Source organism: Phalacrocorax aristotelis, chromosome 10 (assembly GCF_949628215.1).
Source record: "Phalacrocorax aristotelis chromosome 10, bGulAri2.1, whole genome shotgun sequence".
In the NCBI taxonomy this organism is placed as follows: domain Eukaryota; kingdom Metazoa; phylum Chordata; class Aves; order Suliformes; family Phalacrocoracidae; genus Phalacrocorax; species Phalacrocorax aristotelis.
In genome coordinates, this window is record NC_134285.1 from 22,049,951 (window position 1) to 22,077,043 (window position 27,093).

Below are 27,093 nucleotides of genomic sequence, written 5' to 3' on the forward strand. Positions count from 1 at the left end.
CCACACCATGACCTCTTTCTTTGTACAGTTCCTCTGAATAAGGATCTTTCAAATCCTGGAGACGAGGAACTTGCTCTTCTCCCTTGTGCCTCTGGCTGCCACATCTGGATGAGAGGTGTGTTTGAGCTCCTCTGAAGGGAAAAGGCTATGAATACCCTCAGATCGGCATCAGAGGAACTCATTTCGCAATGAGCATATGAAGTCCTCCAGCAGAACTTGTCTGAACTGAACTATGCCGTCAGGGAACACTAACAATAATCACGTCTCTCTTTCCCAACACTATGGTATTTCCATACTCCAGCCAAATGCACTTCCTTTGAGTGAGTGATATTCTGACGTGTTCCGAGACAACTCCATAGGCATTTGCCAAGACACATGCTGGCTTCTTCAGACAAAGACACACAGCAGTTTAAACTTGGTTTAGATCATGAGTCTCGGGTAACAACAGGCCATCTGGCACATCTCAGTAATACTGGCACTTTCTGCTCAGAGAGGTCCGGGACTTAAATAAGACAGACGTGGCAGGTCAGGAGCGAAGTGCATTGGCAGGGCTGCATGCACGAAGCTTGCATGGCAGCACTTAACCCAAGCCAGTACAGCCAGCACATCACCCATCAATCCATTCACAGCCACACAGGCAGCTCTGGGAGCCGAGCAAGACGACAAGCCAGCACTGGGGTAAGGGTCAGGAGCAGGGCGTAAGCGAGGTGCCAGCTAGGGGACTGCTGCTGGAAGGAGGAGGTATCACTCAAAATGGAGCTGTGGGGACAGGCCTGCTTGAAGTCAGGGGCTTATGGGTCAGGATGAAGTTGTATCAACACTTCTTGGAAGGAGGGAAGAATGGTGCAAGGCTTGTAGACTGCATATCTCCCATGGGTTGCAGTAGCAAAGGTGCTGGTACACAGGATCAGATGGTACACAGGACCAGGATAAATCTGGAATAAGATTGTGGGCAGACTGGGGAGCATGAAGGAGGCTTTTTGCCCTGGAAAGTTCAGCTGTTGCAGCACTGGCTTCTTCCTGACTTGTTTCAGCAATGTTGTATAGGGACAAGTCTGAAACAGTGGGAGAAGAAAGTATATGCATTTGGTCCTTCTACAAAACAGGAGGTTAGTTTTAAGATGCAATTGTACAGAAATCAAAAGGAAGCTTATGAAGCCAGTTGTTTGTTGCTGGTTAGTATAATGAGATGTTCTTACAACAGTCTGATGATTGGGAAGTCAGAATTGCTGATTCATTTACAGAAACAAAATAAGTTCTAGTGAGAAAACAGTTTCCTCAGTAGAGAGATGTGAAACTTTGCCTATTGCAGTAACTGCTGTCATGGACATTGGCTGACAACCCGGCCTGGGCATGGATCACAGCGATACTCAATACCTGCCCTCAGTTGTTTTTTTCCCTTCTATTCATCCATGTCAGTGCTTGTACTCAACTTACCATTGGACAACCTCTGTCAGATACACGCACACAGATGCCACATGGACTGGTTTCATCTTTCTTTAATTCTCTGTGGCTTGCCCATAAACATGAAGACTTCACCAAGAAGATAATGTTACGATGTGCTGCCTTCCTTTGACCGACCTACTTTGAGCCAAAAGCCAGGGAGGAGGATGGACAAATCTACCTCTAATGCAGATTAGAATGTGCCTTTGGCATGACATCCCCCCATGGACTTATCATACATTCAAATAAGTTTTTTTCATCCTTTTCCCAGATTCCTGTTGTCAAGAGAGGATCATTAATAACTCCCTGAGGCTCCTTCTCCTCGTGTTACACAATGTCTCATTCACAACTTGGGCATCAGGACAGATGAAAGCGAAACAGAGACAAGCAGTTCTTTCCCTGGTATTCAAACTTTAAATCAAACACCCACTTTGCTGTACTATAAACAGACCTGCCTGTTCAGAGCACCAAGATACTGCTGTAATGTTTCTTTTTCTTTAAGATTTTACACTTCTCCTGTGAGAAGCCATTACAATAGAAGTGTCAAGCAAAAAATAAACCCCTGTTAATAACAGTCACTCTGAGCCTGCCAAGTAAATAAATCATTCCTCAGTGTTACTGTTCCATTTTTCAGGTAGGAATAAAAAGTGTGTGAGAATGCTAGACTCTAGAAACTAAGCTCTTCCCAAGAGGGGGCCCAAAGTTATTGAAAATACAAGCTTTTCTCTTGCGTTCATGACATTGAGTGGAATTAGACAAGCACTAAAGTGACTATCCAGTGATCATAAGAATAGTACAGGTTGGAAGGATTCTCTGGAAGTCACCTAGTGCAACCTCCATCCAAAGCAAAGCCAGATGCAGAGTTACGTCAGATTGCCCGAGTGAGTTGTGCTCGGGGGCTTTTCTGAACAGCTCCAAAACGCTGGATCCACCACCTCTCCAGGCTACCGGGCCCGTGCTCAGCCACCCTGATCACAAACAACTTTCTTCCTATATCTAGCTGGGACTTCTTTCCTGCAATTTGTGTATGTTGTCTTTTGTGCTTCCACCATGCGCTGCTGAGAAGGGTCTGACTCTCTTCCCTATAGCCTGCCATTCCCTTCAGCTTTACCTTCTCCAGACCGAACAAACGCAGTGTCCTCAAACACTCTGCTCAAACACAGGTGCTTCTGCCTCTTGAAGTGCTCCAGCTCCTTACCCATCTATCACAAGCACTGAAACCATATACAAATTTCTTTTGGTTTTGGTCTATATTGGCAGGTCTATGCATTTGAAAGGAGAAATGAGAAATGGAGAAAACTTTGGGCACTCATCTGAGCCATCATTTTCCCCATACTCTTCAAACTCACAGGCTTCATGCACTGCCCAGTGCATCACAAGGGAGCTGCCCTCAAATCACCTGAAGGGAATGGTACTGAGCTTGTCCCGCCCGCCCAAATCGTCGAATTTTCTGTGAGCTTTGGAGAGAGGTTTTGTTCTTACTTATCTTCATCTTTTCACTGTTCCCTGTGCTGTGAAAAAACAGCCATTTCAAGGTGATGCAGCTGCAGCTGCTGTTCTAGAACAGCAGAGTGCAAGGGGGCAGTTTCCAGCATGCCAGGGAGCTGCCAACCGGGGTGGTACCTAAGGGTCACTATAATCAGTTTAAATACGCTGTGAGGTCAGCTCTTTCCTTTGAGTAACAGGTGGCAGCTTAACAACTAGATCAATTGCTTAATCAATGCTATGAATATTAACAGGAGTATCAGAAACCTGTTTTAGCTGAATAAATCTTAAGACATCTAGTTTGTTTTCAGACTTGAGCTCACGAAATGAATTTTTAAATCAGATAAATGGTTATTTTCCCCAGAAACCTTCAAGAAAAGTTAGCTCATACCTGCTCCAGCCATAACCTGCCATTTAGAAACACAATTTTTACATCTCATTCTAGATTCAGGTTTCTTTTCCACACTAAAGCCATAATCCTGCAACTGCCAGTTAAACTGAGTCACCACCCTGAAATCAATTTCAGACAGAAGAGCCTGTTGCTCAGTAAAAAGGGATTAACTGGACTAAGCCTTATTTAAGTAAAAACTTCATTCCAATTTCCATATGCCCTGCCTGTCCCGTGGACTCTGCAAATTTTTATTTCATTCCTGTAGCTTAAGTTGGACGTTTTTTCTGACACAAGGTTATCAAATCACACTCCTAAATCAAATCAATACAACCTCAAACTCTGTTCAATCCAACCATTTTCACAGTAAAGATATTTTTGAAGTACTTCAGGTCAGATATGCTCCACTGCATGGAACCCTCTTTGCAACGGCTTGATACCAGCTGTATTGCCAGTATCCCTGTTGACTAGAGATATTTCCCCATTATTTTACAACAGTATAGAGTCCCCAAGATCAAGAAAGGTCCCTTTGAACTGCCGGTCTTCTCTCAGTTCTTAGTGTGCTGCCTATACGCAACAAGGCAATTTTTGCGTTTTTAGCAATCATCTGAATATTTTACTGCAGCAAATTCCCAGCTACGGAGAAGGAAGCCCTTCACTTTTTCAGAACCAAAGGGGAAGCTTCCCTAGACAGACTCATCAGTGTGTGTATCTGGTCTCATTTGGAAAGAGACTCTGCAGGAGAGACAAAATCGTATTCGCTTTGCAGAGATAGAGAACATCACGACTTATAAGTCACAGGAGTAGTTCGGTATCTCCTAATGGACAACAGTCTACTGGTAGAGAGAGGGAAAACAGTAGTTTTGTGCCACTGTAGTGAATTCTGCTACAGAGTTAGTGAAAGCAGGCACAAGAAACCCAAGTACAAATCCTCCAAGGAACTTACACCACCCTGAATAAACTCATCATCTATCAAGATCTTGGTTGCACTGGAAGATATTCTGTCTGGAAACAGAGGTAGGAACGGTTTTGCACTCTGACTCCCAGTTCCTGTACCATCCACATATAGCTTTAATAAAAGAGCATACGTGCATAAAAGTATTTCACATTCCTCTACCTGTCACAGAAGTCTGATAGGAGTATCTGGGTATGAGTAAGAAAACATTGTTTTAACTTTCTTTCCTGAGTTATTCCACAAGATCTTTTTATGCCCGTCATAGGGAATGCCTCTGCCTGGTTATACTGTAATAGCCACAAAAGCTATGTAACGTTTTAAAATATAACTCACCCAAAGAAATATAAATGCTTGCTTAAACAGAATTAAGAAATCTTGATTTAATACTTCACCCCATAACAACATGCAGAAAAAATAAGCAGAAGGGGCATTTTTTAATTTCACTCTTTGTTCTTTGTGGCTTTAGCAGCACATTTACCTAGCGCCAGTGAATAACAGCTCACACTCTCTTCCCTGCTAACCAGGGTCCTTACCAGTGACAACGCTGGGGATTTTGGACAGAAAGCTCTTGACAGTGCGGATGGGAACTCCACCTGCTTTGTCATCCTGCATTCTTGTAATGATGTCTTCAATCTGTCAAAAGGAAGGAAAGACTTAGTGGTTTATGCAGAACGGTGACTTATGTTTGTACGACGTGAGTGCTTTGGAGCCCTGCCGGTCAGATGGGCTTCAAATATACCAAGCATGTTACTTCATAAACACAGACCTAGAGACAAAGCTACAACCTCCCATATTTAAACTCTGAGACTAGAAACCATGAGACAACATAGACCTGCTCAAGAGATGGTGGTCTGCACATACTGACAATCCTACTGCAAACACGCTTTTTTGCTGACCAGTGGTGACAGAAACATGTTGTTTGGCCCACATGTGAATTAAGTTAGACTCTATACTGTGACGAGCTTAAGGTGCTTCCTGTCCAGTCTGGTTTCCCCCCTTCTCCCACATTCATTTGAATCCTCAATACTGTGACCTTTGGGTGGTTTTCATTTTCCAAAGGCTCCCCGACATTGCCAGTGCCCTACAGCTTGAAAAGAGCATAAGACAGGACAACCGCAGGGTGATTTCCCCGTGCCTCATGCTGTAGGCAGGGATGGTATGTGTCTGTGGTCACTGTATGAAGTACACTATCAAAAGTGAAACGATGATAGAGGAAAAACTGGTTAGATTTTCACAGCCAAGTTAACTTTTACTTCACAAGCACATAACCCACCACACACAGGCAAATATACAATCATCTTCAAAAGACGTGGCAATCAGAGGATCTGATTACTGGGGAAAGGAGCTTAATCCTCCTCCTGTTTACTCTAAAACGGGATGGGGTTTTTGTTCCTTTTGAGGCTACTCCACCTGCATTTACTTAAAGGCAATGTCAGGGAGAAAAAAAAGCTCAATGTAAGCACAGTGCAGAAATTTGGTATCTCCAAAAACTCTCTTCCTTCAAGTTAATAAGGTCTCAGAAGCCCAACCAAAACAAACCCAAATCTGTTGGCTCTATTAGCTTGAGCAGTTGACAGCACAGCCCCTACCCGCTGGCGACAGGGGGCCAAGGCCAACGGCAGCCAGACAGGGAGCACAGCTCTGATTTTACCTAAAGATCTCCTCCTCACAGATGCTGCAAAACACAACCTCAGCAGAGAGGTTACGTGGTGGGAGCACAGCCCCTCTCTCCCCTAACGGCAGCCTGAGAGCTCAACCAGCTCTCTTCAACTCTATAAAGCCAGCTTCGTTTAGAGGTGCAAGTGAGTTTCTTTCACAGACTTAACACCTATATTTCAAAACAAGTTTAATTTCAAGCCTTCCTGAGGCGGTAAGGCAATGTCCCTGCCAACTTCAGACACTGAATTTGATCACTGCGTTTTTAACCTCAGGCTATCACCTCACCAAACTGTTCACACCTTGTTTATATATTCTTTTTAAGCTAACACATGTCCTGAACAAATTCTCAGTGGGAACAAAGTCACAAAGATTAAAATATCCTGAGATATTCAATAGATTATGGGAGGGTGGGGTTACCTACAGTTAATCTGTGATAGAATAATGCTACTTTTCCCCTAACTCAAACACTACGAAAATTAATACAACCTTTTGCCCTTTACCCAAACTTTATGCAAGGTTATTTGCTGATCGAAAGAGATTCTCCCAGTTCAAGGATACCTGAGGAGCAACTGCTCCTCTCAGGCTGGACAAGAAGTGCTAAGTGTTTCACAGCACCCCACGGCATTGAGAGGGGCCTGACAGCATTGCTTATTGTGAAACCAGACCCACGAGGATACAGCGCTCTGACGCCAGACCTGCCAGAGGGGCAGGACAGCTGAGTTGCCTGTGGAGGGTGGACCAAGAAGGTCAGCCAGACTAAGAAGCGCTTCAACAAGGCAATGAAAAAGCCCCTCTGTGACCAACTGTTTACGTGCCTTCATCAATACGCACTTGTAGCTGGCATCGGAGAGAGATTTTTCCATGCATACGAGGAAGAAACTACTCTAGAATGTATTATGAGTCCTATCAGGAATACTTAAGGACTTTAAAAACTGCAACTATAATTTTTGGTAAACCTGTTTTCTCTTTTTCTATTTCAATGACTAGTTCAGAATGAAAAATGAGCTGAAATAATTGTTTTGATGCAAGAAAATAAACTTCTTATTCTTTTTGCTTACTATAAACTAAAGGAACACCAGCCGTGATTTAGGTTTTTACCTAAACTATCCCCATTTCAAGTAATCAAGCAGGCACTGGTGTCTTAAGTGGGGCCATTAATTTGGCTTTTAGTCACAATTACAAAAGCCTACTGCAATTTTAAATCAAAAAAGACAAAACTGTCCCAGAGATAATTCCTTCCCAAAAGGCTCCTCCTTCTTCTTGTCTTCCAGCCTGACTACCGGAGCTTTCTGCTCTCCTTATTTCTGAGCGCTGGATGTTTCTTCTCTCCTTCCCTTTCTGCTCAGATGCCACATCTCCTTCCTTCCCTGTCCTCTCATCTGATCCACAGACAACTACATATTGTCATCCTCCTACAGTATGCCAGCACTTGCAGCCTGCTGCCTGGGAGACCGCAGGGTTACAGCCTCTGGTTGTACAGTCTTTCCATTTCCAACAAGCTTTCCCCGTGCTCTCCAGCAAATTCCTCCACTGCTCAAAGGCGACAGCATAGCCTACTCAAAGAAACAACCTTTTGTAAAGTTATAATCAAGTTTTAAATAAAATATTAAAAAACTATATCTAGCAACCTACGTCAAGTTTTTGTTCAGCCCACTACAAAGAAGATCTGACCATTTGTACCTGCCTTTGTGTTTTGCACCCACACAATGCTTGCAGATATTACCACCCTGGATCCAAAGTCCTGCCTAGCTATGGAAATGTTTCATGAAATAAGTGATATAGTGACAAAGTGGGGAAAAACGATTAGTAGAGCTTCAAGTGTGGAGATACACAAAGAGGGACCATCAAGTTTGAAGGTCGTTTGCATCAAAGCCTTTCATCTTAACTTTTAAGAGAGTTACCTAGACACTTCACTGCTAATAATTCTCCCCTATGTTTCTACATGTCATTAACTATCCTTTAGGTTTCCCTGTCTAGCAGATAGGGAATAGGAGTCCTTGGATAGTTCATTTCATCAGGCTAGGAGGCAGGAACTAGTAAAACTAAACATTCCTCACATTTATCACTCCTAAATGAGCGAGCTTTGGTGAACTAACTTCTGCCTAACAAAAGTCCCGGTAAGAACACATAATGTGAGGTATTTTTGTTTTGGTTTGGTTTTGTTTTGGTTTTTTCCTTCCTCCTCCTTTCTCCTGTTATGGAGGTCACTGCTATTTCAATCTGGTCTGATTTTGCATTAGTGAAAGGGACAGTTACTCTTCTCTCCAAGTGGATTCTGGGTCAGTATCTCCCCGAGAAAGGCAGAGCAATTTATGTATCTGCTGTCACTGTTAGCTACACGCTGCAACGTATGCCTAACAAACTAGATCTGCTGTTCCTCCTGACTGGTTAATGACAGCTCTGCTCCCTGCATTTGTCCAGAATGACTTTATTTCACCTTACCCCACTTTCAATGCCTTGAAAAGGGCTTTTGGCTTCAGAAGCACGTTATCAGTGGAGAGAGGGCTCTAGAGCAGGTAGTTTACGAGAGTTTACCACCGTATCGTTACACAGAATGTGTTGGGGATTTAATGCGTATGTGGGAATTTCTGGTATTCATTAGACCACCTTCTCTTCCACTATTAGTGTATTTAATGGCCTGAGGAGGGTAAAGGCATGAAGTAGAAGAACCTGAATTTCTGTCATAGCTGAGATGTCTATCACTGGGAGATGAGAAGTCCCTTTCCTGAAGTAGGGGAAAATAAAATTTATTATAACACATTAACAAATGTAGTGTAAGTCGTAATACAACAACAAACGTAACGATCGCAGCCTGGCAACTTTGGGTTAGTGCCACACAACCTTCCTCGCGTTACCACTGTAAGGAGAAAAATGACTTTCAGCTTTGCAGTAGCTTCTCTCTCCCCCAGCACCAAAATAAAGCAGGCACGCAGACCGCAGCACGTTAGCGTGCACTGCCTTGCTGAGCCCTGGAGGAGCCCTGCTCACTGTCAAGGCTGACCTTGGAGGCGACGGTCTGAGGGAAAGGCAAGTAACACAGAGAAGAAAGGCTAACAGCTCCCACCTCCCACGACCCCATACCTGGACACCAACAACAGCTTACTGGAGCCACCCGGCTGAACACGTTTAATTGCAGCTGAGTGATTACCATGTGCTGATGTCAGAGGCCACCACAGTCCCATTTTACCAGCTCAGTTTTGTGAGCTAGTGAGGGAAAAGTGCCCTTTTCGTATTCTAGCGTCTGAGTTAGCTGCACATACTCCCTTGGACCCTGCAGGAAAGGTCCTGCTACCTATTTCTGAATATTTTGGTATGCATGAGGTTCCTGACTGATTACTCACAGCAGGTACCCTACTCTTAGGGGTTCCTGTCACTGGCTAACCTGCGGCTGGAGGGTCTCTGCGCATTGCTCATCAGTGCCAACATTAAACTATAGGGTTGGATAGACACCTCTGTGTTATGCAAATACCCTCTTTGCCCCGGCAGATGAGAGCTCTCATGAAGATTGGTGGGGCTGGATGACACGTGGAGGAAAGGATCAGCCAGTTGTCAGGTAGCATGATGGCAACAATTACAAATACATTTGATCTTATACTCTTGACTGAAATATAAGTTTAAAATAGACCGTTTCTCGCTCTGCCAACCCGTACGGGTCCCAGAGGTGCCTCTGACTAGCTCTCTGACACTACCAGTGTGCCTGTGCCTTCTGCACCTGCTGGCTCCTGCCACGCAGCCCCCGACCCCCACACAGACAAGGAAAGTAGGTTTGACAAGATGTCTGAAGTCAACTCGCTTCACCCGTCCAGACAACTTCACTCTGCTCAAATGCAGGAAAAGGAGGCTGAAAAGAAAACGAAAAAGGGCTAATACACCACCCTTCGGCACCCTCGAGGGAGAAAGGACAACCTTGCCTCTGAGGCAGCGCTGAAATGCAGCGGAGCAGGACTGCCAGAGAAGTGCTGTGTGACCTTCAGGAAACAGCTTCTTGTGGCTCTGTCCAAGTGTCCCCTCCTGTGTAATGGAGATAATACGGAATCACGCAGGGGCAGCAAAACTTAATTCAAAGATGTCAGAGAAGTCCTTGGAGTGCCTCAGATAGTGGATGCTACACAACTACAAAAAGAGATGCTCCCCGTCTCTGACCACCTTTCACAATGCCAACGACGGCAACAAAACCAAAGCGTGGCAGAGCACCGACGTGCCAGCCGGCAGGGCCATTTGGCTGCTTCCGACATGACTAACTTCCAGTGATAGCTGAGGGCAGGGGAACCGATGGAACTCGTCCTCTTCCCGACTGAGCTTTTATCTCTGATTCTTTTTAAATTTCAGAGCTTATTTCGGATAAAGGCAGAGTGTACCACACAGCTCCCTCATGCTCGAGTGCGTTTCAGGGACTGAAGAAAACAACAACTACGTTCTTCAGGTGTTTATTGGGAGGGTGAAACAGAGCTAATAATGTCACCGTGAAACTGGTAACATGCTTTATCATTTCCACATCTCTGTTGTGAATAGGAGGGTATCACTGAAGGGACAACTACCAAGGCACTCATCATAATTATGTGTATACTGCTGCTAATCTAGCTAGAGTTTCACACAGTGAGTATCTACTCAGCAAGCCATCACATGGAGGGACAGGCTTCACCACATCAATTGAATTAACCAAAAAGATGCTCAGGGCAAAACTGCTACACTTCTTATTCAGCTGCTGAGGTGCAACACCGGAGCTTGGGGGGTACCAGGCAGCAGCTTTTTGATCAGACCATGCCTCCCTTAACACAGGCTATGACAGCAGCTCTGCACAGCACCCCTGGCTCAGCCTGGGCTGCATTATAAGCAAACGTAGTCATGGAAAGCGAGAGCTGAAGCTATTCCCCTTAGGCAACATATGCACAGTTGGAAAATAGGGTTTAATATTCAGCAGAAAAACAAAGCTTAGCAAATTAATTCAGCAAACAGAGATTCTCCAAATGAGCTGAACTAATGCAATTTTCTCCCTCCCCCAAAATCAAGCTTTTTAGCCCATCAGTGTCAACAGTTAGAAGCAAAAGACATTAATGCGTCACTGTTATGCAAACTCAATTTTTCATTACAAACGTTTTGACAGACAGCTCCTGATGAGCTCAAATTCTACATGAGCTATAATTGCTTAAAACAGGAGGCTATTTTGGCATGTTAGAAAGCTGTGTAAAATACTAAACGTGAGCTCTTGTTTAGTGATCGTGCAACTGTAATTACAGTAGCAAATGCTTGGGACTCCGTTGCATTTTACAGCATAACAGAAGTTTCTTGCGAGCTGTGGTGCATTTTCCCCCACGCTTTCTACAGTTATGGTAAAGATGTCACACATATGCACGTAATCGGCTTGAAAGATCTTACATTATTTAGAACACGACCACTCTAATTAGAAACCTTCTCAGGTTAGGTGCATGTTAGACCACATATTTCCTTTGGTCTGTAAGCAGAAATGTTAAGCTTTTTATGACTGTAGGAAAGTATCATAAATATCCAGTGAAGACGATGTGAATTTAAAATAAAGCACTCCAGTGGAAACCAAATGGCTGTAGAATTATCACCGAGGTGCGATGCAAGCCACATTTTGGTGAAAGAAATTATACTATTACTGCCATACAGCATGTATTGAATAGGGGCGGCTTTTGTGTGACTTAAGAACTATCCAAACACATATGAAGAGCCATACACAGATAGATGCATAAATGCACAGATTGTTCCAGCCAGGAAAACTGTAGTGTGGAATCATCTATAAACTGTTTGCAGGGTGCAATCTGAATTGGAGGAACCATTTTGGGGAAAAAAAGGAATAAGTTCAGTCCCTCTGTCCCCTAAACACTGCTGCTAAGGGAGCCACTGGTGCTGACAGCATCTGGGCTGTTGGTATCTGTCGCTAGTGACAGCACTGAGCCTCCCAGGCCATTTTACACCGGTCACCAGTCACCTAGTACCAACTACTTCCGACCACGCCGTCCTCAGCAAGATTTGAATGGATAATCCTGAAGTTCTCTGCAATGACTATCTACAGATAGAAGACTAATAGATTCAAAAGAAAGCAGCAGCATGGGTTGAAATATGAAGGAAGAAAGTTCCAAGAGGAAATCTAAAGCTGCACTTGCAGGACTGTATCCACCACAGTCCCCTTATGTCAGTAACCAAGAGGGGGAGCATGAGAGCACGTGCTTTGTTTTGACAAGCTTTTCCTGAAGTCACCAACTGTAGAGACTGAGGGCATCCTGCTGCCTCACTCCAGCCAGGGTCCGACGCACAAGTTGCCGTGGAAGCAGCAGAGATTTTCTCTTCTGTTGCATCACTGCACGGAATGTAAAACTACGCAGGTCTCCAGATTGCTCATACAGCGATGAATTAGGAGCGGAACAGGCATGCCTACCACAGCCCACCCAGGGACTGCTGTAGGAGTGGCGTGGCAGAGCTCCTTCGCGTGCCCACTCCCAAGCAGGCACGCACGTTTGGGCCCCTTGCTGCTCCCACCGCAGGCAGGGCACCAGGGCGAAGGCAATGGGCTCACCCTCAGGAACGCCCAGAAGCAAAGCTGTGACCCAGCTGCCATCTAAAATAACACTGCACAAACTTCTTGAATAGACAAGTGCCAAAATTAAGAGTTGAGTTCAACAGCTTTGATTTTGTGAGTGCTTCTTTTGGGGGTTAGCTCCCACACACTGAATTTCACTTCGAGTTCTGGCCATCAACTAACCATTCTCACAAAAAACAGAGTTATGCTGAAACATGGTTTTGTGCTGGAATGACTGAGAAAGCTCCAGGAATCTTAAATCCTCCAAAACCACCAGGCTAAGTCTCCAATTTGTAACATGATTTGAGGCCAGTTTTTCAAGACTGATTAGAAGTAGCACATAAGAGTTTCAGTATTACACTAGATTACATGAAATAATCAATAATCCTAGCCTGTGGTGGCCTATGCATGACCTGGCATGAGAAAGTAGCACCTCTCTCTCCCCCGTGATGCTGAACTGCAGTTTGATAAACACAACATTTGCAGAGGAAGTTCACTCTCCTCTGGAGCATCAAATATAAGGCACTTCCAGGCAGAAAAATGCCAGGCTTCAGTGGGTAACCAATCTGTTCCCACACAGAAACTTGCAGCTCCCCAAATCTCGATAAAAATTAAGAGCCGGTTATGAACTGTACCGAAACAACTTTAAATCCACAAATCCAAGCAGACTTCATTTCCGCCTTCCCAAAGCTGGGAACTGGACAATATTCTCAAGGCTCATCATCCGTCTCCAGAGCTGGAAACACAGAGCTGCCACCTCCCACCCCACCTGCCTTCAGTGTGAGGCTGGGGAGGAAAGGACTACCCAGCCACCGCCTCGACAGTGCCGCTGGCATGTGTAAATGAGCCTTCCCATGCAATGGGGTGGAAAAGGCCATTCCGAGGTCTGGCAGAAACTAAATTACTTTAAACAATACTGAGCAGGTGTAATAAGACAAGTAGTTCCTCATAAGCCATGTTTTCCCCTCTTGCTACACAGTGCAGCAACTGCTAAATAATTAATCTGAAGCATTCCATTAAATGTATTCTTTACTGAAATTAAATAGAGACGTAAATATTAAGCAGATAAGAAGTGGGGATGGAGTTGGCGGATGCCTGATCAGGGTTTTGGCACTGCTACTGCTGTCTTTAAAAATCTAAGTAATGATTAGCAGCAAATGTCATTGTATCACCTCACACTCAGAGAGGACTGTGTTGTTCTCCAGTTCTCACTTTTTTAAAGCAAAACAGATTTTCTACCCCACTAACAGATCTTTAACAGGAATCAATGCTGCAACTGAGGAAAAAAAGATAGAGAGGTATCTGCTACATTCCTGACTATATTCTGCATACAGAGGAAGAAAACGGAAAGAAAGTAAATCCCATTTAAAGTGACTATTTTCTGTTTAAAACTGTAAGGCCTAAATTTGCACTTGGATTTAGGCCCCATGCCTGAGGGAAGATTTGTGCCCCCACTCTCGTGAAAGGGCAGAAAGGTATCTGCAGTGAAAAGGAGGACACACGAATCGTAAGACTTCTACACTGCCAACTTCTTGTTTCAATCTGAGCTTCAACAAAGAACTATCAACCGCCAGCAAAATCAGATGAAATTATGTAGTACAAACTTGAGAATATTATTTGATAAGAAATGCGGTGTACCATCATTTTCTATTCATTTTGCAAAGCTTCATAAACATGTTCCTACCTTCTCCCCAGTAATGAAGCTACTTGGAGCCATTCAGAAAATAGTTCGTGAGCTATTTCCAGTACGAGATGAAAAAGTTTGGGTTTGTTGTTCCCTGCAGGAAAGCTGTATCACAGGCACCGCATCGCCGGCGTTACCTCCCCTAATGAATTGATGAGGGAGACTATCCAGCGTATCCCTTCTATTTTTCTAGCTGATGGGCTCCTGTGGCTTAGCTAAAATAAATAATGCAGAAATAAATATATACACCCACCAAATATTTCTTTTCAAAACAACAAAAAGCAGGGCTTCAGGAATTGGGGGTTTTTTGCCCTTTTTTTGAAGCATTCCTCTATGTACATAATATTGTGGCACATAATATAGGGTAACAAATCATTTCATGCATCATTTTACTCTTCGCACTGCAACGTGCCGTACCACAATAAAGACTAGATACAACCCCCTCACCTCCAAATGCTGTTAAGTAGATGCAAAGCAGAGCAGTTTATCAATTACAGGAAAAAGAGGAAAGCCTATTCACCACCGTCAAAAGGTGGTATTTTGTTTCTCTCCCTTTCCACTTGATAATGTCACCTTGGAATAGGTTTTGTTTGGTGGGAATTTTTTGGTTTTGGTTGGTTGGTTTGAGGGTTTTGTCTGGGGTTTTTCTGTGTGTGTTGTGGTGGTTTGGGTTTTTTTTACCCTGGGGGGGGAGGGGGGCTGTGTTGGTTTGTTTCTTTCTGAACACATTAAAAAATTACTTAAAAAATTATAAAGGCAAAGACACAGAAACCCCTCAGATTTTCCACCCAGGATTTAAAGGTACTACTGCAAAAGGGAACGTTATTTTCATTTTTATTTCAGAACAGAATTAAAAAAAAAGAGACTTTGTGGAGATTTGTTTGATTGAGAGTGAAGGAATGTAGGTTTGGAATTTTTTTTTCCATACGTCTACAAACTATGTCTTTTTTCCATATTGATTTTTAATGCCTTTTAAATGCATATATAAAAAAACCAATAATTTTATTATCAGAAAACCACAAAAGATTACCAGTGTTGGAAACGGAAGACCTTGGGTTAGCCCATGAAGAGACAAATCTGAAGCGTTTAGCACTGCAGGACTTTCTGTACTAGCACTGGGAAAGAGTTCACAACAAAAGGCAGTGACAGGCAGGCCTGGTCTGGCCACCCACACCATATCTAAACATGCTGCAAAGTACAGATTCCATATTTTTAGTGAGGTTATAAGGTTTGGGAATTTAGCAGTTATTGAAAAAACATTTTTTGAAGTGTTCTACTTCACTCTCCGACACATTAGTGCGCAGCCGTAAAATGAAAAGTATTAGAGAAAATTTAAAGTGTATCTGAGCATTAATCAAACCAGATCTGATACTGTCTGACCAATGCTATTGTAATTTAGGAATTAATTTATTGAAATATGGTAATTTATGCTGATAGGCCAGTTTGCATAACATAGGAGTCCCAGAGCCTCTTGAACTGAGCCACTCAATTGCTCTGGCCCTTGACTTTGAGAGCAGCTATTGCTAGAATGAAAAAAACCAAATCCAAACGTCACAGATCATGGGTTTTTAATTCATGCCTTCCATTTAGCATACGATTCTCATAACGTGATCATCATTACTGGATTCATTAACATTTTCATGCACTTCAACTGCCATTCATTATTCTAAGACTGACTGGTGCTTTCCCTTCGGCAAAGCAAATGCTGCAAATCAAACAGTAGTTCCAAGTGCTGCTGAGACTCAATTACAGTGCTCACCATGGGTGAGGTTTACTTCATTTTGATTTTATGATTTTATGATTTATTCAGTGGTTCTACTACTGTTAACTGTGTCCTTTGGTAGCAACAATATTGTCAATTTACTAAGAGAAATACTTAAAACAATTTATAACAGCACTTTGCAAAAAGAATAATTTTCCTTGTTCGTATAGAAAGAAATGTCAGATTCTTTTTCCCCCAACAAAGTTTTCCTTCTCCTGCTAATAATGAATCAAGGACTACATCACTTGCAGCAAGCTTGTGGCAGTTAATAAAAATGATGCCATGTCTGCTTTTCTTCAAAATCTCAGCAAACTGCTGCTTGATTCAATTCTGGCATTTAATGTGCCTAATGCCCGACTGGGGCTCTTCTGTTCCTTTTAACCCTCTTTTATAATACACATTAAAACCTTTCCAGAAAGAGTCAGAGATGCCCCAGCTTTGAAGAACACAAGTGCACTGTGGTTGGAAACAGCTACAACGTCTGTGAACCCTGCCAAAGACACCAATTTTAAGAGACTACTATGTCTTGACACCTAAGCAGTATTTTTCTTAATCTGGGGCAGGGGACACGAGAAGAGTTACCTGCAGAATGAAAGTTAGAAAAACTACAAATATAGATATATAATTTACTTTCATTGCTGTCTTCCCTACAGGGCTTGTGTAAGAGACAACTGATAACACTCCTCACAACGCAGAATTACCCAGGAAGAACAAAAGGGCGCTCTCGCCTGCCTCTTCTGCCCGCAGTCAACACAAAAGCCTGTCTCTGGCCCTGAAATGCTAACTTGCTGGTTTATTCACCGAGAAAGGACAGAACAGAATAAAAGAAGCAGAGACTGCATCCTGTGGCTACAGCTCTGTGGTTGTTTCAACATGTGAACATACTAAATGAGAGCAAGCAACCTACCTCCAGAGCACAAAACAACTACTCTTAGCCTTTTTCATATCACTGTCATGTAATAGATGTATCTATACACGGTTTTGTTTTGGTGTTTGGTTTTTTCTTTTAGACACAGATAGTATTAGCTCCAAAACATAAATAGTAAATAATCCTTTTGCATGACACAGGTAACTTTTTCTCATGGATTTCATGTTCAACAAAACTATGTTTTCATTGTGTGAAAGGAGAACATCTAGCACAGGTAACACCACCATACACCTATTCAATCTTACTACACACAAACAACTTGTTGTACAACATGGTCTTGACCTCCACTCTACCTTACTTTCCACAGCAATGGTTTCTGCACTAGCATACTTTTGCTTGTAGAATATTGCTTGATTTAAAAAGTCAAATGCCTATACATCTCAGTTGCATAAGTCTCCAAGAACGGCTAGCCAGAACATCTTACCCACTACATTTTTAACTGCTTGATGCTGAAAGATGGAATAGTTAAATACACAACTATATTGCAAGAGAGGGGTTTTTTTTTGATTGTCAAATGTCAGCTGAGACACAGATGGGGTATTTGGTCATAGGTCATACCTATCTAACGTACTGAAACAGTAACGCACTAAGCAGCACACATAAACAACATGAGTTTTAAGCACATAAGTTGCAATATAAATCACAGACCACATTAAAATGATTAACCTGCCTCATTCCAAGATGGAACAGAAGCAGCTCTACACACAGGTGAAAAATACATTTTATGGTTTCAGAAGTACACTGGATTCACTGTTTTAAAATGTCTTCCTGTTCTAACTTTTTATAAACACACTTACTACCCTCAGAGATGTGACTTTGACAAAGGAGTTATATGTTAGCAGGCCTGACCTGTACCTTTATGCTTTTTAATCTTATTGGTGCTTAAGTCTGACACTAGTACTTAATGGTAAATTATTAACAAAAGAGTATAAGGAGTTTTCACTTTGCTGTAAAATCATCTTCTTACCAGCTAAGGTCGTTATTCAAGTCACTGAAGTATTGAAATATTCAGTACTGAGGCAGATTCAAAGTCTCCCTGTTTCATAACATACTTTTTCTAAGAAATTAACTCCTAAATGTCTTCTCTGTCTGTCCGCAAAGCAACATAACTACCTCTAAAGCAGAATTAAAATGTATCTAACACACTTTTCAGCAACTCATCTTTCAGCGGTCTAACTTTTTGTGGCAATATAGCCATAGGTCTATCTAGAAGTGGACAGAAGCAAAAGTATGATAGTAATCCTTGTTGGTAAGAACAAACCTTGCACAAAAAGACATTTCCTTTGAGCTTCCTTGTCTCACAAAGACTAATATATTTTTACCCATAAATTCTATCCTAAAATAAAACTATGCAGGTCTGCAGCAGTGGGGTTTTTTTTTTTCACTCACGTAATAAGAACAAAAAAAAAAAATCCCAAAACACAAACCAAAAACAAACAACAACAAAACAACCAGAAAACTTACTCCAGAGTATCTTCTCCTTCATGTTCCTCCCTCCCAAGCAACCTCTTGTACCCCTCATCCACCCTGGCTTGCTCCTCCATCCCGCCACCAGTTCCAGCCCGAGCCTTCCGCTCCCACTCTCTCATTTATGCAGGTTGTCTGAGGACTGGAGCACATGCAACTCTAAAGGGATAAGTGCTATATGCATAGAAATATGGTGCCATATTTAGAGTCTTAGTGTCTTCATCCTTCCCCACATCCGAACCAGACAAGCGGCTCAGCAACCTTTGATCTGAAACCCTTCCTAGGGAAGGAGAAGAGCACAGTAACCGTAAGTCCTCTTACTCTGAAAGCTCACGTCAGTGGATCACTGCTTCCTCCTGAAATGCTAATACTCAGGTTGAAGATGGTGCTACGACAGTACGTGATAGATGAAACATTTCTGCAGAACGGAAAGGTGCAGGCACTTGGCAAGGCAGGAGAGGAGTCTTGGGCTGCCGGTGTCCCCGACGATGCAGCAGAGAGAAAGCAACGGCCGGGCTCCGAGCCCTGTGTTGCCATACAAACTCAGGCTGTTTATTAGGTTTGGGAAGCTTATGATGCTATTAGTCTTTGTGTATTAGCAGAGGAGATTAGCAAAGATAAATAATCAAAAACTTGTCTTAGTGTTTGTCCCTTATATTAGTTGAACACCCTAATTAGATATTTGCTGTTAAAATGTCCTAATGCTACAGTTCTGCAGGGCTTTGGTTTTTAACCTGCTAGAACAGAGCAGATAAAGATGGTTAAACTAAAACCTAGCTTTGATGAACATTCTTCATTGTGACCAGCTCCTGAACCTAAAAATTTATTCATATTTTTCAGATAATTTGAGTAACAAATTATCCCAATTTGTTACTCAACAAATGGACAATTTGCAGTAAGCTTCAGTAACTAGTCAGAGCAATTCAGTAACTTGCTTCTTTTGCCACTTGCTTTCTACAATCTAAGAGCGGTTTCTTGCTCCGATGCAATGTCACTTTTTCTGTACGACACGGAAAGACCAAATGTGGATCCTTCGATTAATGCATGAATTCTGCAGCTTGTATAAAGCCAAGAATATTATTTGAAATAAAATGCTTCTCTAAAGACAAATGCACATAATTCTCACCTGTGTGAACATGCCTGGCTAATGAAAAATACGTGCATGTGCACATGGGTACACTGCAAAAAAAATCAATTTAAAATATGAATGAGTGAACTGGAATTTTATTTTTTTTTTTAAGACTCAACCAATGTTTGAATGCTGCGTCTATTCACATGTCCAAAACCATGATTAAATGCAAAGGGTATGCAGTGAGCTACTATTTCTTCTCTTTACAATTCTTAATTCAGAACATTCCTTTAAAAGTTACATTATATGTACTATATAAATGTGACTAAATGAGAAATTTAAGAAGCCTCTGAAATAAGTAGTACTGACAGATTTTTCTCTACTTATTTTATCGTAAGTCAAACAAAAGTGGTGAGCAGGATTTGATACTTAATGCTAACAATTTCATTAAAAAAACCCGCAACAACACTGGTAAAAATCAACAGGAATTAGACAGATAGCCACCATCTAACATGTCTTACGACAGCAGCTGTCTGAAGTGCAAAGGCAGAAAACAAGGCTGCATAAATCTGTTACTTAACCAGGGTGGTGGGGGGCAGCGATGGAAAACCCTTATACCCACAGACAACTCAGCGAGACATAGCTCTGCATTTCTTACTCTGCCGACCAGGAATATATTAAAAAGAAAATTTGTAATGACTAAATAACTGGATAAAGAAGAAAAAAAAGAGTTCCGTACAAGTTCTCTTCAGTTTCTGAACCAGCATCAAGTGGTCCCTATTAGCGCTAGGAAGTATGCATGAAAAGAAACAAGGCCTGACAGCCTGGAGATCAGCAGCTCAGGCTCCACGCTGGTCTCTGCACCTGCTTCGGCTCAGCGGTGCACAAGGACTCCACGGGAGCGGGGCAAGGGAGGATGGTGGAAGGCCATCAATAATACATGTCTGAACAGCCAGAGGGAAGAAGGAGGGAACTGCATGCTGCATGGTGATTTCAAAGCTGGCGTTCTTGACAGCATTCAAGGCCATTTCTGTGAGCACGGCCACCCTGTATTTACTGGTGTTTTCCAGCACATAAACGAGCTGCTGGCAGGGGCTTACTCTAGACCACCTCCCAGACCCAAGCAGTTCTCCAACATGCTTGCAGAGAGATGGGACAGTCTCTACCAGAAATGCAACACCACTGCTTCTCCTTTCACATTCAGAACTTGAGTTCAAATGCAGGGAGGTCTGACTGCATTCTCACATTTGACACTGTTGTCAGAATTTGGCTCCCGATATACAGGCTACTAACAGGTTTGCAGAACAGGCACTAACACTGCAAAGGCTTTCCAAAAGCCAAACAATCCATAGGTCTCTATTCTCTGTTGCTCATAGTCCTTATTCAGACAAAAGATTCACCGCCAGCTTCCAAATATCATTTTTCTGATCATTTCTGTTGCTACCCTGCATCCTGACACATCATTCTGTGGAGTCAGCAACAACCTTTTTGATTTTCCTGGGACTAAGAACTAGCACATTTCAACATACCTGAGAGCAAAGTTTTGTAGCACATAATCATGGCACAGTCAGTCTCCAAAGTTCAAGACGTCCTGAGGGCTTAATGCTCATTTTCCTGGTATTTGCTGTTTCCTGTCCTGTCTACATTTCTGTCCTTCCCGCTACCCTGTTGCCCGCAACAGAAGACCTGCCACAAGCATTTTGCTTGTTCCAGATGCACCAAGAGAGTAGTTTGGATCCTCTTACCTGAGGCACATGCAGCTCCTCCTCCTCAGTCCCCTAGGCTTCAGGGAAGGTTACTTCCCACCATTCTGTGTCAATCTCTGAGTGCCTTAGTCTCCTCACCTACTTTGTCCACCTGCTCCCCACCATGCATTTGCTCCTCTAAAAGTACGAGAACATGTTACTCCTCTGTCCCAAGCTTGGGGAGCACTCTGGAGGGTCCCACGCACACACAGGAGGGAGAGCACTCCAAAATCTCAGCTTATTCAGTCTTGCTGCCTACATATTTAATTCTCCCTCTGAAACTCACAGCTTGCACAACTCTTGAACACACAGGCCCACATTTGGTGGGGAGGGGAGATACCGGATACAATTACAATCCTACCGGTTCTACAAAAACAAGGGATCACATATTAGAGAGAGTTCATCTTTCATGTCATTGCCACAGCTGCAGAAATTGCAGCAGTGAGCATTGAACACGTTTACCTTGAGACAACCCACGCACAACTAAGATCTTACGTTTGACCCATCTACATGGGAAGAGCTCCTGCTGAAACTTGCAGACTCAAACGCAAGAGAAGCTGTCTTTCTGTTGTTCATCAAATTACCTAACAGGCCTGCCTTTCCTGCCTCAGCAGTCCTACAGCACACCCAGTTCAACACCAGCACCAGTTATGTACCTCCATCCCAATTCAGGGCTATTTATTCTTGCCCCTGCATTGGGGTATGCTGCCCTTGCCAAGGTGCCAGCACGACAATCAGGACATCAAAAGAATTCTACCAGCTTGTAGTGTATGAAGTTGGAAGGCAGCTACTTCTAAACATGTTGGTTTGGAGGTGCGGTCCAGGGGAGGGCAAATTCTTGAACAGGAAAAAAAACAGTCTAGAGTTCATTATTTAAAACACATCTGGTTACCCATGAAGAAATTCACAGGAAACTTGCCCTCAGTTTCAGACAATAGTGAAAGCTATGTTGTTTTCACTCAGAACAATAGACGTTGCATATCTCAGTCATGGGGGGGGAAGTACTATTAGCTTCTTGATAGGTATGTACCACTGGGTACCACCAAATTAATTAATGTTGGCTTATTGTTAAGCACATTATACTAGAAATTTCAAACACTGCAGGAATTCATGTTTGTAGTTTTACTAAACGTCTACTGAAATAAGAATACCCATTCACATAGTATCAATACAGGTGTAACAACACCACCCCCCTCAACTTTCCACACTATCATTTCATGTGGCAGATTTAAGAACAAGTGACACTGAATTTTTGACATGTCCAAATAACTACAGTAGAAGCTAAGGTTCCTCCCCATTTCTAGAAATTAAACTGCTCAGTTATTGTATAGTGTCTTTCAGTGGTTCTCTCTAATCCTGTGTGGGTTTTCATGTTCATGGGAGTTTCAGCAGGAATTTAGCCATAAAATTTCTTTATAAAATACCATAAGATGTTTTAGGAGATTATACCTTTATTATTAGGAAAAAACCTCTTAATGACAGTCTCAGATTTTCCATATCTTTTTACATTCACAGCTGCAAATAATTTTCTGATCATTTCAATTGACAAGTTTATTAAAGTTTGTTTATGAGCATTTCTATTAACGTGTAATAACTCATATCACTAAAGTTGTGTGCGTAGTTTCTTCACTCCTCCCAGCTCTGTTCCAGTGTATGCTGATCTTACGCATATAGCAAACTGCAGGTCACTTCTGTATGAATTTACTGATAACATACTGACAAACTATTAAATAGATATTTAGATTATGTTGAGTACTACCCAACTGAATAGAACAATTTAAAGAATCTTTGATGAGCAGGAGGCAGGGATATGTTCATGCAAAAACACTGAACTAGACTGCTTGCCATCGCCAACAGCTGTGCTTTGGCTGATGAAAGTCTTTGAGCCAACAGCTTCTGATATACGCTCTGCACATGAAAATACAGGAATTAATTATCCCTAAGTACTATTACTCTGAATTGCTTTTGGCTTTTTCTTTACTACAGCCTTCCTCAGATCTTGTGTGTTATTTAAAACTATTTTAATAATGTTTCACTAATTTAAAGGTGCTACATATAACCTGGTACATTTACTTCATCTGAATGATGCTAAAGGAAACTCTTGGCATGCCCTAGTTGCTGAGCTCAAAACAAGCAAGTCTTTTAGCAATGTATCCACAAATGGGTGTTTGTTGCTGTATAGCTCTGTCCTAAGTGGAAATACAAAAAAAAACCCCACAAGAAAAACTTATCTTTTTAGATCAAGTCCTCTGTTTTGTTCCTCTAGGAACTGAGAACTAAACTAGCATAAAAAATCCTTCTCCCCCTTTCTCTGAGGTTCCGCTAAGGTACCTGGGCAGCAGCTGCAGGCACAGGCAAAGATGAGCCGTGTGCTGCCTGGGGGGTAACGCTGGAAAAGAGCCCGCTTCACAGAAATCTCGGCCAATATTTTTAAAAGCCTGTACTTAGTCTCCAATACCTGTATTCCTATCCTTGTTGCTGTTGCTTTAGCTCCTAACTCCTTATCAGAATTTCTCCTCTTACAGAGAGCAAAATGAGAAATCCCTCCCTCTCCTGCATTTTATTCAGCCAACCAGCCTTGGCGGCTGAGGTCAAGTAGGGATAGAGCCACGGCTCCTCTGCCAGCCCTCTCCTGTGGCCTGCTTTGCCCTCCAAAGCAGGGCAAACAGGGCTGTCCAAGCAGCATCTGGACTTGAAATGCTGTCTCTTGAAGTGTGCTGTTGAGGGATCAATCTTATGCTCTGTTTTCTTGCACAGGGTCAGGTCACAATCTGGTCTCTTTAACCAGTAGCAGCCCTTCTATAAGTTTTTCTTTTTCTCAACAAGGATCTCAAGGAATTGTAGAAACATGTGACTTGATGTTTTTCTCCTTTTAAAGAAACAGAAATTTCAGGAAAGTCTATGTTCTGTCTTCTCAGCTTTAACTGTCTGCACAATTTTTAAAATAACTTTTGACTACACAAGTTACAGGATGCTGTTTTGTACAAGCTTCTGCCGCTTATATTGCACAAAACCACATTTATTAATTGGGTCTATCATCACTAAGGCATAAGTAAGCTACAAATACAACAGCAACTGCTATTAGTAGTAGTACTGGGAGTCCAAAACTTAGTCCTGGGACATTTCTAATTGCAATTGACACGAACCTTGGATTTTTGCTCTAATTAACTGAATGTGAAATGAACATAAATCTGTACTTTGGGATAGGACAGCTGCCTCACAAACCTGTTGTCAGCTAGGTATGAAATAGCCGGTGACCTCCACAGCTGGGGGAGGCATCATGGAAAAGCAAACCCTAAGAAGATACAGAGCCCCACTGACTCAGACGCAGGCCAGGGAGTTTAACCCACTCTTTGCTCCATGTCACAGACAGCAATCAGAGATGAAGAGGAGAACTGCTTGCTCATCTTTCTCTTGGACACCAGATTAGATTGTATGCTCTGCTAACACAATTAAAATTGAATGCCCAAACATCACATGACTAAACAAGTAAAAGCAGGAGCAGGCCTGGGCTCTCACCATCCCTGCTCTTCCCTTGCCCTAGCTGGCCCTGGGGAGTGGTACAGGCCACCACCACTCCAGCAGCTCCTGAGACTGGTGTCTTTTGTCAGTGAGCATTTCCAGCCTCTTCACAAAGGGGAAAAAACCCACACGTTTCTGGGAAGGGCAAGGTAGCCCCCAGTTCTTGCCACAAGCAAAGTGGGGACCCAGGGTCAGGCTGTGCCACCTCCTCAGCCCTGTTCGAACCTGCTGCATGGGTTAATGTTGACAAATCAAGTTAGACTCACCCATGCACTTGTGACAGCTAATGGAAATGGATGCAGCTTCCTGTACAGACGTAGCAAGTAAAATGGCTCTCACCTAGCCAAGGAAAGTATCTTTAATTAGAAACAAATTTTCATGAGGGTCTTTAAAAGGAAAATCCAATTTGCGCCGAACTTGAAGGCTTTTTACATTGCCTAATTAGTAGCAACTATCCTAGCTAATGAAAACTAAATACCTTCTTCACATGCTCTTACTTGGGAGGTCATGAGGTGCAGCTGCACCTGCCATCAGGCTTCCACGTGAGCACTCCGGAGACAGAGGCAGTGAGGAAACCTGGCATTGGCCAAGGGCTGATACTACCACTGCAGCAGCTTCTTTTAGGGTGCCCAGCCAAGCTCAGTGCAGCTCCCTCTTGAGGACTTCACTCTCCACAGTTCCTTTGACAGGCTCTTCCAAGAAATAAAGTGGCATTCCTCATGCAAGAAGCACCCCAACTGAAAGAGGCCAGCTGCCCTAAGCCTAACACCACGTCTCAAAAGGAAAGCTGTTGCAAATTCCTTGCCCTGTTGCCATACTGAGCAGCACCTTTGTTGTTTCTCAGCACCTGGTCTTCCCTGAGCAGAGTAGCATTCACCGCGTGAGGTTGCTACCACAGCTGCTCTTGCACAGCTCTTGAAGTCATGCTCGTGGTTTCTTATAGTTGTAACCCCCTTCAGAAATGCCAATGGGCACAACATCGTGCTTCAGGGATTGCAAGTTCGCAGGCGCATTACACAGGGTGCTTCAGTTCACACTTGCTGAACGAACAACTGCAGCAGCTTAGGATATTAGTGCCCCCAGCTGTGTGTGTGACGGGAGTTGCAAATTCCCCCCAGCAAAGTCTGCAGAAGCAAATCTATACTTACACTGCGGTTCACAGCGATCTCTTAGTGCAAACTCCATTCCAGAATAGCTTTAAGGCATTATGCTGGGCTGTGAAAGGGGTGCAGCTAAGGCTTAGAGCACGTATTCTTTCTAGTCTCTCGTAAGATTCAGAGTAATAGTATCCAAAGCCACTCTAGCATGGTTCCCCTCAAACTCGTCCCTAGCACCCTCACCTCGTCACAGCCTGCAGTGCACTGGCAAACAAGCATTTTTATTTACATATCTGCCATTCATCCTTTACATCTGGCCTCCAGCAATGCACTAAGTGCTTCTGAGGAGGGCACTGGTTTACCAGCTAAACCCTTAGCTCTCTTTTCAAGCTGTTAACCACTTGCCATCAGACTGTAACAGGCATGGCTATTAATGTGTCTCTTATTGCGCAGGTGACTTTGGAAACACCAGCCTGTAAGCAGTGAGTCATGATAGTAAGTGAACTTCAGTTCCTAAGCAGCATAAACCCCAAATTTAGTAACTCAAAAGCCTCAGAAGGCTGGGTAGATCAAAGTAGAGCAAGTCTCTCTGCAGTGTGGGACCCTTCACCTCTTCTCCCTCAGGAGAAAGCCCACCAGCGGACAGTAGGCTCACAGAACCCCAAACCATGGCACATTTCTAGGATCTTCCTGTCTCACATATGGCACGTCCCTTCTGCAGAGTGATCAGAAAAACAAATGCTCCACTGCTCTCAGTGCCGCAGCCCCCCTTAGAGCCTCCGGCCACTTCAATTTGCCTTGAGCTACTCAACTTCAGGAATTTTCTTTGGAGTACAAGTATTTAGTTGAGAGATAATCTGTCCTGTTCATCAAAGCCTGCACTAGCAAAAAACAAGCATTTTGCTTAGAGACCCCCATTTCAGAGGTGTTGCTGTTTTCTTTAGCTGCATATTTCCTAGGCTCATGGGGGATGGATGTACCACTTTTGGCAAAGGTCTAATGGCATTGCAGCATCTTTGACTGTTTTCAGAAGTAACTGATTACAGCAAGACTGCAACATGCTGGTCACATCACTTCCCTGACAGCCCAGATGATGAAAAATATGCTGCATTTTGTTCTTGTTACACTTTGGTTTCCTCTTGTTTTTATTTTTGTCACCACTACTCCATACCTGTCAGCTTCTTCCCACTCAAACCAGATTTTTTTTTTTTATGTACTCATTTACAACAGTGAGAGCACAGGGTGCAATCAAATACGCATATGCATTATATTACCCTGAACACACTTGTTTTATTCAGCACCTGGATAACAGGCATTTTCTCATTCAAAGAAGCATCTGAAAACTCCA

The 27,093-nt window shown here is 43.0% G+C and overlaps 1 protein-coding gene across 2 annotated transcripts in view; it reads right to left on the minus strand.

Annotated features, from left to right (window-relative positions):
- RGS6 (regulator of G protein signaling 6) overlaps positions 1-27,093 on the minus strand; it is a 288,401-nt gene that overhangs the window by 103,511 nt on the left and 157,797 nt on the right. For both annotated transcript variants that reach the window (XM_075105737.1, XM_075105738.1), the window contains exon 3: positions 4,805-4,904. In XM_075105737.1, coding sequence (XP_074961838.1) covers positions 4,805-4,904 — 100 coding nt within the window. The remainder of the gene's footprint in view (positions 1-4,804; positions 4,905-27,093) is intronic.